The sequence below is a fragment of the Hemitrygon akajei genome, chromosome 12, assembly GCF_048418815.1.
Source record: "Hemitrygon akajei chromosome 12, sHemAka1.3, whole genome shotgun sequence".
Taxonomy (NCBI): domain Eukaryota; kingdom Metazoa; phylum Chordata; class Chondrichthyes; order Myliobatiformes; family Dasyatidae; genus Hemitrygon; species Hemitrygon akajei.
In genome coordinates this window covers 17,697,538-17,713,138 of record NC_133135.1, presented here as the reverse complement: position 1 = coordinate 17,713,138, position 15,601 = coordinate 17,697,538, and the positions used below count along the sequence as shown (strand labels likewise).

Below are 15,601 nucleotides of genomic sequence, written 5' to 3'. Positions count from 1 at the left end.
CTGAGGAACGGGCTGCAAAGGAAAAGGCTGAGGAACGGGCTGCAAAGGAAAAGGAAAAGGCTGAGGAACGGGCTGAAAAGGAAAAGGAAAAGGCTGAGGAACGAGCTGCAAAGGAAAAGGAAAAGGCTGAGGAACGAGCTGCAAAGGAAAAGGAAAAGGCTGAGGAACGAGCTGCAAAGGAAAAGGAAAAGGCTGAGGAACGAGCTGCAAAGGAAAAGGCCGAGGAACGGGCTGCAAAGGAAAAGGCCGAGGAACGGGCTGCAAAGGAAAAGGCCGAGGAACGGGCTGCAAAGGAAAAGGCCGAGGAACGGGCTGCAAAGGAAAAGGAAAAGGCTGAGGAACGAGCTGCAAAGGAAAAGGCCGAGGAACGGGCTGCAAAGGAAAAGGCCGAGGAACGGGCTGCAAAGGAAAAGGCCGAGGAACGGGCTGCAAAGGAAAAGGAAAAGGCTGAGGAACGGGCTGCAAAGGAAAAGGCCGAGGAACGGGCTGCAAAGGAAAAGGAAAAGGCTGAGGAACGGGCTGCAAAGGAAAAGGCTGAGGAACGGGCTGCAAAGGAAAAGGCTGAGGAACGAGCTGGAAAGGAAAAGGCTGAGGAACGGGCTGAAAAGGAAAAGGCTGAGGAACGGGCTGCAAAGGAAAAGGCTGAGGAACGGGCTGCAAAGGAAAAGGAAAAGGCTGAGGAACGAGCTGCAAAGGAAAAGGCTGAGGAACGGGCTGAAAAGGAAAAGGCTGAGGAACGGGCTGAAAAGGAAAAGGCTGAGGAATGGGCTGCAAAGGAAAAGGCTGAGGAACGAGCTGCAAAGGAAAAGGCTGAGGAACGGGCTGCAAAGGAAAAGGAAAAGGCTGAGGAACGAGCTGAAAAGGAAAAGGAAAAGGCTGAGGAACGGGCTGCAAAGGAAAAGGCTGAGGAACGAGCTGCAAAGGAAAAGGAAAAGGCTGAGGAACGGGCTGCAAAGGAAAAGGCTGAGGAATGGGCTGAAAAGGAAAAGGCTGAGGAATGGGCTGCAAAGGAAAAGGCTGAGGAACGGGTTGCAAAGGAAAAGGCTGAGGAACGGGTTGCAAAGGAAAAGGCTGAGGAATGGGCTGAAAAGGAAAAGGCTGAGGAACGAGCTGCAAAGGAAAAGGCTGAGGAACGGGCTGCAAAGGAAAAGGCTGAGGAAAGGGTACAGGTGTTCAAACTAAAGGAATTAGAGATGAAACGGGGTCATGAGCTCCAGCTAAAGCAGCTAGAAGCAGAAGCAGAAGAGAAAGAGAAACAAAGGAGCCATGAATTGGAGCTGGACAGGCGAAAGCAAGAGCGAAGAGTTCAAGGGCAAGAGAGAGAGGAGGGGTTTGATGTTAGTCGGGCGTTGAGGTTGGTCCCCCCGTTCGAGGAGACGGATGTTGATAGTTATTTCTTGCTATTTGAAAATGTGGCAGTGAATCAGAAGTGGCCCAGAGAACAGTGGGTGGCGTTGTTACAAAGTGTGTTACAAGGGAAAGCACAGCGGGCATATGCCGCGTTGCCCCCAGAAGGGGAAGGGAATTATGATCAAGTAAAGGAGGCCATTCTCCGGGGTTACAAGTGAGTACCTGAGGCGTATAGACAAAGGTTCTGAAATTTAAGGAAAGGGTGGAATCAAACGTATACCGAGCTAGCCCATGAGAAGGGTGTGCTCTTGGACCGTTGGTGCACTGTGGAAAAGGTGGCCGAGAATTATGGGCGTATCAGGGAGTTATTTTTGATTGAGGAATTTAAAGGTTGTGTTCCGGAAGAGATCCTGATGTATTTGAATGAGAGGACGAATCAGTCCATCTCAGAAATTGCTAGGTTCGCAGATGAATATGCCCTAACCCACAAGACAAAGTATTCCTTGCCAAAAAGTTACCAGAGAGACCGTGGGAATGGTAGAGAAAACCCGCCGGCTGAGGCGGAGATCCCTCTGGGAGCTAGTGGTAAAATTGAGGAGGAGAGGCAAGACGGCAGGAGAGGTCCTGGCTTGACCTGTTTTAATTGTGGAAAGGTGGGGCATATTGCATCTAAATGTTTTGCTCCGAGAAAGGAGCCAGAGAGAGGGAAAGCAGCGATCCCTATCGGGTGTGCAGTGGTAATCAGAAAGTCGGCAAGAGGGTCCCAGGGGAGCAGAGAGCGCGAGGGGTCGGAGATTTATATGTCACACGGAACCGTGTCTATGAGGAAGGGGGACCCGCCAATTCCCGTACGGATTTGGAGAGACACGGGGGCGGAGCTATCATTAATTACCCGTAACGTATTACAATTCGGACCTCCGACAGGTGAGGTAGCCCTGAGAGGAATAGGAAAAGGGACAGAAAGGGTGTCTTTGCGTAGGGTCATTTTGGATTGTGAGCTGGTGTATGGATCAGTTGAAATGGGGGTGCCATCAGAATTCCCGAGAACTGACGTGGATGTCCTCCTTGGGAACGATTTAGCAGGAGGAAAAGTTTGGTCGGCCATGACTATGACCCGCCGACCAGTGCGTGTTGAGGCCCCGCCCATAGAGTCCCCAAGCTATCCCACATGCGCGGACACTCGCAGCCTGTTGAGAGCAGCAGCTGAGAACGAGAGCAGTTTAAAATTGGCCAGTTTTGATTTGGCCCAGACGTCTTTACCGACCCTGTGCCATGAGGGTTTCGAGGGTGGTAAAATGAGGGATAGTAACGTAAAAGGGGGTAAGGGAGAGAAGGTAGATCTGCCCTTAGCGAAGAAAAAGGTCCTAGAGGTAGGAAATAAAGATGAGAAACAGATAAAGCTGTTAAAAGGTCCAGGGTTGGACAAGGATGATCTGTCTGGTTTGGCAGGACTGTTTGAAGAAGTTGAAAATTCTAAAGGTGTTCCCGATAATGAAATGAGGGCAGTCCTAGATGAAAAGGATGCCATTACCTTGAAGAAGTCTGCTGGGTTGGCAGTTGGGGTTGTTACAGCCCGCAGGGTTGAGTTTACTCCGGAAGTGAGTTGCCCAGAGAGTAACTGGGAGGATCAGGGGAATTTAGAATTTGAAAAGGGTATGGGTATTGAAAGCCTGGAAGAGGCCAATGCCCCGTTTGAGTGTGTCCAAGATGGGGATGCACGTGGTCCTGAACCTAGTTACGGAGCTCAGAAAAATTCTGAGGTATTTGGCTCAGCTGGACGAGACGGTCGTCCTTTTGGAGCAGATAGACTTGGTTCGGAAAAAAAAGGGTTAACCTTGGGAAGTGTGAGTTCCCAGATGGTTGTGCTGAAGGGGGTGTTCAGAGTTAATGTGGAGTTTACGAATGGGGAGATAACTGTTGTTGTGGAGGAGAACGGTAAATCTGTAGTTCCCAAATCGAATGAAAAAAAGTTAAAGTCTAGATTGATGCCTGCACATCGATTACAGGTTGATTTGGAATGTAAGGGTGCCTCACACGCTATTGTTATTCAAGAAAGCGCTGTGAGGAAGCCAAAATTTAAATGCGGCCGGAGAAAAAGGTTCGAACTGATCCACATCAGCCTGCATGGTCTTGACAAAAGGGTTAACTACCTGTGTAGTATTAAAGAATTGGGTGGAAATTCCCATGATGGACTAGGTTGGGGACACGGAGTTAAGAGAATAACCCTCGTGAAAAGAAAAGGCAGGAGAGTACCTCGCCAAATTACTCAAGTTCCCCACGGGGAGACTCTCCGGAAAAGAGGCGATAGTTAATAGAAAATGCCATTTTTTAAACAGCAACGCCGGTTGTACGGGTTTGCGCCAAAGCCTGTGACTAATAAAGACAACCCCTTTGGAGACCTGCCGGTGAAATAACACGACCGAAACGATTAGCATTTGTATAAACTTTTGTAGATGCACCTAAGCTAAGATCACACCTCCTTAGTTTTGTTGCTGAAGAAAATAAATAAATAGGTGGTTATTGAGCTGAAGTTTGATGCTACCAGACTTTAGTACGGTACGCGATGTTAAGATATTAAAGAAAGGGACACTGTAATTGTTACCTGTTTAGATACTGACTTGAATGTATAATGGTAGTACTCTGTGAAGAGAGGAGCTTGTGTATTGTGTTAGAAAAAAAAATCCTATAAGACTCTGTACCAACTTGTTTTTAACCGCTGGTAAAAAACTTTTAAGATGGGAGGTGTTATGACCCCAGCCCCCGCCTTTGTGAGATTCGCAAGAGCCTTAGAAAAGGGGGGGTCAAATGACCCAAGAGAGAGAGGGAGACGTGCTGAAGACCACGTTCCCCCGGGAAGCAGAATAAAGCGACTCTTTGACTATTGTCTCATGAAGACCACGTGTATAGCCCTCGGGCAAAGTGGGCTGGTCGCTCAACAAGACAAAAGCCTCGGACATAGCCATTGTCTTGGGAGACACCTTTGTGGGATAAGGAACTGGCCTACGTGCAAAATCTCAGGGCAATGTGAGATGGGTGATGGGGGAAGGATTGCCTCGCCCCCCCCCCACCCTGATGGACATCTACAACCCTGCCAGTCCAGATAAAAGGTGGGCTGCCGAGGCGGGGCGACAGACGCACCAGAAGACATGCTAGAAATCCTGTGACAGCGTTTTGAGAGCGACAGCCAGTGGTGGGGTTCGTGTGCGTCTTTTCCTTGCCTGGGATTGGCGACCCCACAACGGAAGAACGGCTTAGCTACAGGGGAGGCCACAGATGAGCGTTCATTCCCCCAACGAGGCTCCGACAAACCGAACCCCTCCAGGTTGGAAAACCTGTCGGGTAACTCTTTCATCCCCCCCCCCCTCTCTTTCTAACAAAAGTGCACCAACGCGACACCACAACCGACGGTGGCTGGTGGAACTGCAGTGACCGCAAAAAGACTTTTAAATATCCAGTAAACAATATATATCTACATTACCCCTAGACAACTGTAGAGCTTATTTCTGATTGATTATTATTATACCTGTGCTTTAGATTGAGTTGTGACGACGTATATGATCTGAATGTTTTGTATTAACCATACGTTTGTGCCCCTTTATAAATAAAAACGTTTGAAAATAGTAGCATCAGGCTTTGGTGGATCCATCCATCTTTGCTGGAAAATTACCCGGTTACTGGGGAACGTAACAAACTCAGTTTGGGGCCCGTTATGAGAATACGCCAGGGAAGACGTTAAAGTGTGTGCACTTAGTGCAATTACAGTAGAATGACGGGTGGGGTGGGGGGGAAGGTGTGTTTACTGATTGCTGTCTCTCACAGCATGCTGTGCTGGTGCTGGAATATGTGGCAATTTCTGCAGGCTGCCCCAGCGCACCCTGAGGCTGGGTTGGTTGGTACGGCAAATGATGGCTATCATGTTTTCACGTGCAAGTGATGAGTGTATAGATCTGAATCTGAGCACTGTGGTTGTTCACAGTTTAACCAATTGATGCCTTCTCACATGAAATGGGAACCTGAATCCTTATCACAGCCAATTAATTACTATCCATTGATTAGAGCTAAGTACACATAAGACATACACGTTTGGTGCTGATAACTTGTTACTCTGCTTTGTCTTTCACACAAGGGTCATCCTCCATTAGTGAAGGCACTGGCTGAACTGTACGGGCATGTTTATGGACGATCGATCAATCCGAATAAAGATATTGTGGTAACAGTGGGCGGATACGGTTCTCTCTCACACTCCATACTCGGACTCGTAGATGAAGGAGATGAGGTAAAAAAGCAAACAATTAAATTGTTTGCCCACACAGGTTCAATCTTTGATGTGATGGTGTATTGTTCATGTTAAGCTCGGGCAGCAGTGTTTTTCCACTCATGACTGAATGGGTTGAATGAATGACTGAGCCCTGTGACGGTCCAGAAAGTGCTTTTATCTCATCTAGAACATGTTGGTTTTAGTTCGGTGCCATTCTCACAGACCTGGAGTACTGAGGCCATTCACAGTCCTCGAATTTCTACTGTTTAGATGCCAAGTTGAAGCCCCTCTCAACTGCATGTAGAAAAAAAATCCTGTCTGATTCAGTGGCCCAGCTAGTAAAGCTACTGTCTCACAGTTCCGGGATGTCAGGTTTGATCCTGACTCTACTGCTCATTGTTTGTCTGTAAATTTGCAGTTTTCCTGTAACTTAGAGTAGGTTGATAGATCAAAGTACAAAGTAAAATTTATTATCAGAGTACATGCGTCACCACATACAACCCTGAGATCCTTTTTCTGCAGGCATACTCGTAGTAGGTTAAAAGGTCAGCACAAGATTGTGGGCCAAAGGGCCTGTCCCCTGTTAACTGCAATCAAATGCTCCAGCTTCTTCTGTATCCCAAAAATATTCAGGCTACTGTATTAATTGCATAAGTAAGAGGAAGAATCTGGGACAGGGGAATTCACTGAGTCATTATCGTTATTATGTGCCATATCGTATGATGTTGGTGATCATGGTCCCAAGACCATGATTGATTGCCCTTGGCAAATTTTTCTACAGAAGTGGTTTGCCATTACCTTCTTCTGGGCAGTGTCTTTACAAGATGGGTGACCCCAGCCATTATCAATACTCTTCAGAGATTGCCTGGTGTCAGTGGTCGCATCACCAGGTCTTGTGATAGGCACCGGCTGCTCATAACGACCACTCACCATCTGTTCCCATGGTTTCACATGACCCTGATTGGGAGGTGAGGGGGGGGGGGTGTGGGCTAAGCAGGTGCTACACCTTGCTCAAGGGTGACCTGCGGGCTAGAAGAGGGAAGGAGCACCTTACTCCTCCTTTGGTAGAGACATATCTCCAATCCACCATCTGGGTTACTATATATGCCAGCAAGAAAACAAATCGCGAGGTTGTTTATACTGATATAAATGCACTTTGATAATAAATTTACTTTGAACATCGCTGGGAATATGGAATTCCGTCAATGGAATGATTAAAATGAGTCAACTCACTGATGAAGGGTCTTGGCCCAGAACATTGACTGCTGTACAAATACCCTTCCATAGATGCTGCCTGCCCTGTTGAGTTCCTTCAGCATGTTGTGCGTGATACTCTGGATTTCCAGCATCTGCAGAATTTTTTGTGCTTGTGATTAAAATGGGTGTTTGAGCTTGGTCCATATAATTATTTCCCTAGCAAGTTGGCAGCTGTTTACTGCTTACCTGTGCTGCACAGTACGTGCATTTTGAGTTATATTTTATTAACTTATTTATGGTAATATTTTGTTTTATGAGCTGTGTATAATATGATTTGTGGGTGCACTGCGGTCCAGAGGAACGTCGTTTCGTTTGTTTGTGTATACATATGCAGTCAGATGACAATAAACTTGAATTTGATTCCAAGAGCAAATTGCTGCACTGGCATCCTGTTCAATATTTATTCCTAAACCAGTATCTTTATAATAATTTCTTTTCTTCAGTCATTAGGCCATATGATAAAGCAGCCATTCGACCCATCAAGTCTGCTCCATCATTTATTCATAGTTGTTTTGTTTCTCCTGCCTACCTATAACTCTTGGCCCACTTGCTAGTCAAGGACTCATCAATGTCTGACTTAACTACACCCAATGACTTGGCCTCCACAGCCTTTTGTGACAGCGAATTCCACAGATCCACAGCCTCTGGCTGAAGAAGTTCCTTCATGTCTCAGATTCTTGCCCTCAGATTCATGTACTTCCTATCGATGGAAGCATCCTCTCCATGCCCACTGTGTTGAGGCCTCTCAATATCTGGTGATATCATTGAGAATCCGCTCATCTTTCTAAACTCCATTATGGGTCATCAAACACTCCTTGGCACTCTGGAAGCCAGTTGTCTGCTTTAGTTAGACCATGAGACCACAAGTCAAAGGAGCACAATTGGGCCCATTGATTCCAGTCTGCCATTCTTTCATGGCTAATACCAATCTCAACCCCACTCTCCTGCCTTTTCCCTGTAACCATTGATGCTCTTACTAATTAAGAACCTACCAACCTCCACTTTTAATATACCCAATAACTTGGCCTCCACAGATGTCTGTGGCCAAGAATTCCACAGATTCATCTCCCTCTGGCTAAAGAAATTCTTCATCTCTGTTCGAATGGTTCATCCTTCTATTCTGAAGCTGTGCCCTGTGGTCCTAGACTCGCCCACTATAGAAAACCTCCTCTCTGCATCCACTTTGATTAGGCCTTCAATAGGTTCCAATGAGAAGCCATATAGTTGACTATATTGCACCTGTCTTGGCCTGAAACATTTCCCAATCCTGTCCATAGATACTACCTGATCCTGAGTTCCTCCAGCATTTTGTGTGTATTGCTCCAGATTTCCTGCATCCACTGAATCTCTTGTGTTTATAATAATTCTGTAGCCTGGATAGCTTCACCTTGTCTGAGAATGTGAAAATATGTTTAATTCTGCTTTACATTTTTCTGGATATTTATTTTGAGTACTTGAAATTGCTTGATTTTAATTTTCAGGTGATAATTATTGAGCCGTTTTTTGACTGTTATGAGCCAATGGTTAAAATGGCTGGAGGGGTCCCTGTCTTCATCTCTTTAAAAGCTGTGAGTATTTAATCGGCTGCAAAATATATTTACCGTCTTAAGGAGAGGTTTGGCAGTGTATTGTGTTGCGCTCGCATGAGAAAAAAAGTTATTTTGAAGTAATAGCAATAGAAATCATTAAAATTTATGACAGAGACCATTTGGCCCATTGTATGCAGCTTGGGCAACTGCCGGTCTCCCATACAACCCTGCCCAGGCCTGCGCCCTGGAAACTCCAGGCGCAGATCCATGGTCTCTTGAGACTGACGGATGCCACCTAGCACCTAGGAGAAGACCGGAAGGGGTGGGATGAAGCTAAGAGCTGGAAAGGTGATTGGTGAAAGTGATACAGAGCTGGAGAAAGGAAAGGATCATGGGATGGGAGGCCTCGGGCGAAAGAAAGGAGGAGGGGGGAGCACCAGATGGAGATGGAGAACAGGCAGGGTGATGGGCAGAGAGGAAGAAAAAAAACAAACAACTAAATATGTCAGGGATGGGGTAAGAAGGGGAAGAGGGGCATTAACAGAAGTTAAAGAAGTCAATGTTCATGTCATCAGGTTGGAGGCTACCTAGCCAGTATATAAGGGGTTGTTCCTCCAACCTGAGTGTGGATTCATCTTGACAGTAGAGGAGGCCATCGATAGATATATCAGAATGGGGATGGGACGTGGAATTAAAATGTGTGGCCACTGGGAGATCCTGCTTTCTCTGGCGGACCGAGCGTAGGTGTTCAGCGAAATGGTCTCCCAGTCTGCGTCGGGTCTCACCAATATATAAAGGGCCACACTGGGAGTACCGGACGCAGTATACCACACCAGCCGACTCACAGGTGAAGTGTCGCCTCACCTGGAAGGACTGTCTGGGGCCCTGAATGGTGGTGAGGGAGGAAGTGTAAGGGCAGGTGTAGCACTTGTTCCGCTTACAAGGATAAGTGCCAGGAGGGAGATCGGTGGGAAGGGATGGGGGGGCCGAATGGACAAGGAAGTTGCACAGGGAGCGATCCCTGCGGAAAGCAGAAAGGGGGGGGAGGGAAAGATGTGCTTGGTAGTGGGATCCCATTGGAGGTGGTGGAAGTTATGGAGAATTATACATTGCACCTGGAGGCTGGTGGGGTGGTAGGTGAGGACAAGGGGAACCCTATCCCGATTGGGGTGGCGGGCAGATGGGGTGAGGGTAGATGTGCGGGAAATGGGAGAGATGCGTTTGAGAGCAGAGTTGATGGTGGAAGAAGGGAAGCCCCTTTGTTTAAAAAAGTAAGACATCTCCTTCGTCTTGGAATGAAAAGCCTCATCCTGAGAGCAGATGCGGCGGAGACGGAGGAATTGTGAGAAGGGGATAGCATTTTTGCAAGAGACAGGGTGGGAAGAGGAATAATCCAGGTAGCTGTGAGAGTCTGTAGGCTTATAGTAGATATCAGTAGATAAGCCGTCTCCAGAGATGGAGACAGAAAGATCAAGAAAGGGGAGGGAGGTGTTGGAAATGGACCAGGTAAATTTGAGGGCAGGGTGAAAGTTGGAGGCAAGGTTAATGAAGTCGATGAGCTCAGCATGCGTGCAAGAGGCAGCGGCAATGCAGTTGTCGATGTAGCGAAGGAAAAGTGGGGGACGGATACCCGTATAGACTTGGAACATGGACTGTTCCACAAAGCCATCAAAAAGGCAGGCATAACTGGGACCCATACAGGTGCCCATGGCTACACCCTTGGTTTGGAGGAAGTGGGAGGAGCCAAAGGAGAAATTATTGAGAGTAAGAACTATTTCCGCTAGATGGAGGAGAGTGATGGTAGAGGGGAATTGGTTAGGTCTGGAATCCAAAAAGAAGCGAAGAGCTTTGAGACGGTCCGGGTGGGGGATGGAGGTATATAGGAACTGGACGTCCATGGTGAAAATAAGACGGAGGGGGCCAGGGAACTTAAAATCGTTGAAAAAATTCAAAGCATGAGAAGTGTCACGAACATAGGTGGGAAGAGATTGAACAAGGGGGGATAAGACAGTGTCAAGGTATGCAGAAATGAGTTCGGTGGGGCAGGAGCAAGCTGAGACAATAGGTCTACCTGGACAGGCAGGTTTGTGGATCTTGGGTAGGAGATAGAAACGGGAAGTGCGGGGTGTGGGAACTATGAGGTTGGTGGCAGTGGATGGGAGATCCCCAGAGCTGATAAGGTTGGTGATGGTATAGGAGACAATGGCCTGGTGCTCCTTAGTGGGATCATGATCAAGGGGTAAATAAGAGGAGGTATCAGAGAGTTGTCGCTGTGCCTCGGCCAGGTAGAGGTCAGTACGCCAGACAACAACAGCTCCCCCCTTATCAGCAGGTTTTATAGTGAGGTTGGGATTGGTGCGGAGGGAGCGGAGAGCAGAGCGTTCGGAAGGAGTGAGGTTGGAATTGGAACAGGGTGTGGTGAAGTCAAGACGGTTGATATCCCGTTGGCAATTAGCAATAAAGAGATCCAGAGCAGGCAGAAGACCAGAGTGGGGTGTCCATGAAGAGGAGGAGGGTTGAAGACAGGTTAATAAATCTTCAGTTAATAAATCATCAGGGTGATTGATAGGATTGTGGCCTAAGGTAGAAGGAGATGAGTTATTAACTTCAAACTTTCTGCATAATCACTCAGAGTTGACCTGCATGTGCATGTAATGATAGCTGTATAACTCATCTCCTTCTACCTTAGGCCACGAACGTATCAATCACTGTGTGTGTGTGTGTGTGTGTGTGTGTGTGTGTGTGTGTGTGTGTGTGTGTGTGTGTGTGTGTGTGTGTGTGTGTGTGTGTGTGTGTGTGTGTGTGTGTGTGTGTGTGTGTGTGTGTGTGTGTGTGTGTGTAAATTTATTAAGTAAGTAGTGCAAAAAAGAGTAGAAAAATATAAAAAATGGTTTGGTAATATACATGGGTATATTGTCTATTCAGAAATCCAATGACAGTGGGGAAGAAGCTGTTTCTGAACATTTGAGTGTGTGTCTTAAGGCTCCTGTACCACCACCTTGGATCAGCCATGATTAAATGGCGGAGCAGTCTTGATGGGACAAATAGTTTAATTCTGTTATGTGTTTTATATCTTATGTCTTATGTACTTAGATAGATTCAGTCCATGTCTTCTAACATCTAGGATTTTGAGCTCAGCTGCCAATACTTGTACAAGTGGTGAAATCTTCCTGGCTCCTCTTGAACTCAAGCAACAGTCTCAGCTAGATTTACTAGAGTCAAATAATATCTGTTTATTTCCTGTAAGTTGTGGATTGAGTTACTTGATGAACCAATGTAATATCATGGTTTTATCTGCTAGGAAATGGAGATTCTTTGTGGTTGTCAGCCCGTGTTTCCTCCTTATTGCGGGAGAAAAGGGTTCCTGTATGAGTAATTGTTTTTATTTCATTGCTTGCTGTTCGCTTTATGTTGCTCCTGGTGGTTTTCTCTGAAGCGATTTTGCTCATTTCATTATTGCATTTACTAAGATCTCTGGAGGAAGTATGTTTCTTCTTTCTGTTCAGAGGCCAGCGAAAGTTGAAGGGGATCTGAGTGACAGTGGTGACTGGATTCTCGACCAAGATGAACTTGCCAGTAAATTTAATTGCCGGACTAAAGCAATAATCATTAACACTCCCAATAACCCGTTGGGTAAGGTAAGTCTCTGAAATAAAACCCTTTTTGCTTTTTGAAGTTTTAGGTACCAAATATTAGACTGCCAGATGTGTAAAAGAAATCTACCTTTGTGATGGGTCACAAATAAATGTTAGTGTATATAACTTATGGGCTCATCGAAACATAGAAAACCTACAGCACAATACAGGCCCTTCGGCCCCCAAAGCTGTGCCGAACATGTCCTTACCTTAGAAATACCTAGGCTTACCCATAGCTCTCTATTTTTCTAAGCTCCATGTATCCATCCAGGAGTCTCTTAAAAGACCCTATCATATCCGCCTCCACCACCGCTGCTGGCAGCCCATTCCAACACACTCGCCACTCTCTGTGTAAAAAAAAAACTTACCCCTGACATCTCCCCTGTACCTACTTCCAAGCACCTTAAAATTATGCCCTCTTGTGCTAGCCATTTCAGCCCTGGGGAAAAGCCTCTGACTATCCACACGATCAATGCCTCTCATTATCTTATACACCTGTGTCAGGTCACCTCTCATCCTTCGTCACTCCAAGGAGAAAAGGCCGAGTTTACTCAAACTATTTTCATAAGGCATGCTCCCCAATCCAGGCAACATCCTTGTAAATCTTTCCACCCGTTCTATGGTTTCCACATCCTTCCTGTAATGAGGCCACCAGAACTGTACACAGTACTCCAAGTGGGGCCTGACCAGGGTCCTATACAGCTGCAACGTTACCTCTTGACTTTTAAACTCAATCCTACAATTGATGAAGGCCAATGCACCATATGCCTTTCATTATTCTCAATTTCAAGGACTCTACAACTCAATGTTATGAATATTATTTATTACTTATTTATCATTATTTCTGTTTTGTATTTGTAGTTTGTCTTTTGCACATCGATTGTCAGTCTAAGTCTGTGTATCGTTTTTCATTGATTATATCATATTTCTTTGTATCTATTGTGAATGCCTGCAAGAAAATGAATCCTGCACTTGTACATGGTGACATGTATGTACTTTGATAATAAATTTTCTTTGAACTTTGAACTACAAGGAAGAACTTTAGGTGGGTTAAATCCTGAGTGGGCAGCCAAATATATATTAATGCTAATACAATGGAAGACATCTTACAATTTATGGAATATTATGTGGGTACCCTTTTATTTTAAAGTGTAAGTGCTACCTGTAGCTGCTGCTGCTTCAGTATGGAACCGTAAAGAACCAGATATGTTTCAGTCTAGTTTTGAAAAATGGTCTATTTAATCGGAAATTGAATTGAGTTTATTATCACTGACATAACTTATGAAATTTGATGTTTTGTGGTGGCAGTACCTCAATTATAGTAGGTTACAACAATGAAAAAAGTGCAAAAGGGGAAACACAAGATATTGTTCATAAGTTCATAGACTGTTCAGAAATCTGATGGCAGAGGGGAAGAAACTGTTCCCAGAGCGTTGATTGTGGGACTTGGAGCTCCTGTACCACCTCCTTGATGGTAGTAATGAGGAGAGGGCATGTCCCGGTGGTGCGGGTCCTTAATGATGGATACTGCCTTTCCTTGAGCCACTGTTGTTTGAAGATGTTTTTGATGGTGGGGAGGCCTGTGCCCTTGATGGAGCTGGCTGAGTCTACAATGCTCCGCAGCCTCTTTCAGTCCTGTGCTTTGGAAGCTCCCTCCCAGGTGTTGATGCGATCGTACAGAGCGCTCTCCACCGTACGACTGTAGTAATTAGCCAGAGTCTTCGGTGACATACCACATCTCTTCCTGTGAGTGAGGAGAGAGTGGAGCAGTGGGCATCTTTGAGGTGCACCATTGTTGATTGTCAGCATGGGGGAGATGATCCACACTGACTGTCGTATAGCAATGAGGAGGTCAAGAATCCAGCTACAGGGAGAGGTTTAAGCCCAGTTGTGGACAGGGGATTAATTCCCACATCCAGGAAAATGAATAAACAGAAAGAAAAAGATCAACCGAATGCAATCCAGAAGGTTGTTTCATTTTGTGACTTACGACTTGTTTAGGTATTTAAGACAGAAGAGCTGAAGGTGATCGCTGACCTGTGCATTAAACATGACGTCCTCTGCATCAGTGATGAAGTGTATGAGTGGCTCGTGTACAGCGGACATCAGCACGTGAAAATAGGTAACATTGAGTCTGTGAGTCTCTGTGAATCCAGGAGTCCACCCGAAGACAGCCTGTCCTGGGGTTAGGGGACTGTGCGTGAGAGGGGGTGGGAGGGGTTTGTTTTGCTGTTGTTGCTTTGTCATGGGTTGTGTTCTGTTTTGTATGTTGAGCATGATGGGTGTTGGTGCTGGAATGGCTGTTGCCCCCAACTCATCCTCCGGCATGTTGGTTGTTAGTGCAAACGACACATTTCAATGGTATTTTTTTGATGTACGTGTGATAAATAAATCTAAAATCTGTTAAAGTTTCAGTACCAATCTGGGAATGATGGAAAACGAATAGTAGAGGAAGTGTGAGTTTGAATACAAAAGGCAATAATTCTGATAGGATAGAAACAAATTAATTAATGTGGCAATTAAGTAGCCATTAGGGTCAGAGACCTGAGCGGCCATGAGGCCAGAGACATGAGCTTTTGCTGGGATGTGGATTATTTTCCCAGTTACAGATACAAATGACGTTGCTGTCCCTTTGGTCTGGTCAGCAGGAATGTGAGAATCCATGAATTGCTTCTAGGCCCTTGTGTTATTTCTCTGAATGGACACCTGGATCAGCCAGAGTACCCTCAGATTACATTTTTTAAGTCAAGGATGTAGTTTTGATGTCATCATTGCTGTTTAAGGGATAAGGATGTGGACTTTCCAGAAAAGAAAGAAAATTCCGAGTCAGACGTTTAAAGGGACTTAGGAGTGCTCGTGAATGCTTCCCTGAAGGTCATCTTGTAGGTTGAGTCGGTGCTAAGGAAGACAAATGCAATGTTAGCCTTAATTTCCAGAGGGGTAGAATGTAAAAGCAAGGCTGTATTGCTGTCAGACCACATTTAGAGTATTGGGGATGTTTTGGGCCCCTTATCTAAGAAAAAATGTATTGGCATTGGAGAGGGTCCACAGGAGGTTGACGAGAATGATTCAGGAAATGAAAGGGTTAACGTACGAGGAGCGTTCGATGACACTGAGCTTGTACTTGCTGAAGTTTTAGAAGGCTGGTGGGGTAGAGGGTATATCTCAACGAAACCTAGCAAATATTGAAAGGCCCAGATACAGTGGATGTTTCCTTTAATAGGGAATCTAGAACAAGAGGGCACAGCCGCAAAAGAGAGAGACGTCGCTTTAGAACTGAGATGAGAAAGAATTTCTTTAGCCGAAGGGTGGTGAATCTGTGTCACAGACAGTTTGGAAGCCAAATCATTGGGTATATTTAAAGCGGAGGTTGATAGGTTCTTTGATCAGTAAGGGCATCAAAGTTATGGGGAGAAAGCTGAAGAATGGGGTTGAGAGGGATACTAAATCAGCCATGGTGGAGTGAGCCAAAATGGCCTCATTCTGCTCCTATGTGCTATGGTCTTATGATTTTAACCATGTTGTTACTGACAATGACTAGTGGACTATCTAAACTTACAATTAGTTAAATG

The 15,601-nt window shown here is 45.7% G+C and overlaps 1 protein-coding gene across 8 annotated transcripts in view; it reads left to right on the top strand.

Annotated features, from left to right (window-relative positions):
* LOC140736746 (kynurenine--oxoglutarate transaminase 3-like) overlaps positions 1 to 15,601 on the top strand; it is a 150,758-nt gene that overhangs the window by 85,532 nt on the left and 49,625 nt on the right. For all 8 annotated transcript variants that reach the window (XM_073062631.1, XM_073062637.1, XM_073062633.1 and 5 more), the window contains 4 exons: positions 5,477 to 5,626; positions 8,347 to 8,433; positions 11,901 to 12,032; positions 14,031 to 14,151. In XM_073062631.1, the coding sequence (XP_072918732.1) occupies positions 5,477 to 5,626; positions 8,347 to 8,433; positions 11,901 to 12,032; positions 14,031 to 14,151 (490 nt within the window). The remainder of the gene's footprint in view (positions 1 to 5,476; positions 5,627 to 8,346; positions 8,434 to 11,900; positions 12,033 to 14,030; positions 14,152 to 15,601) is intronic.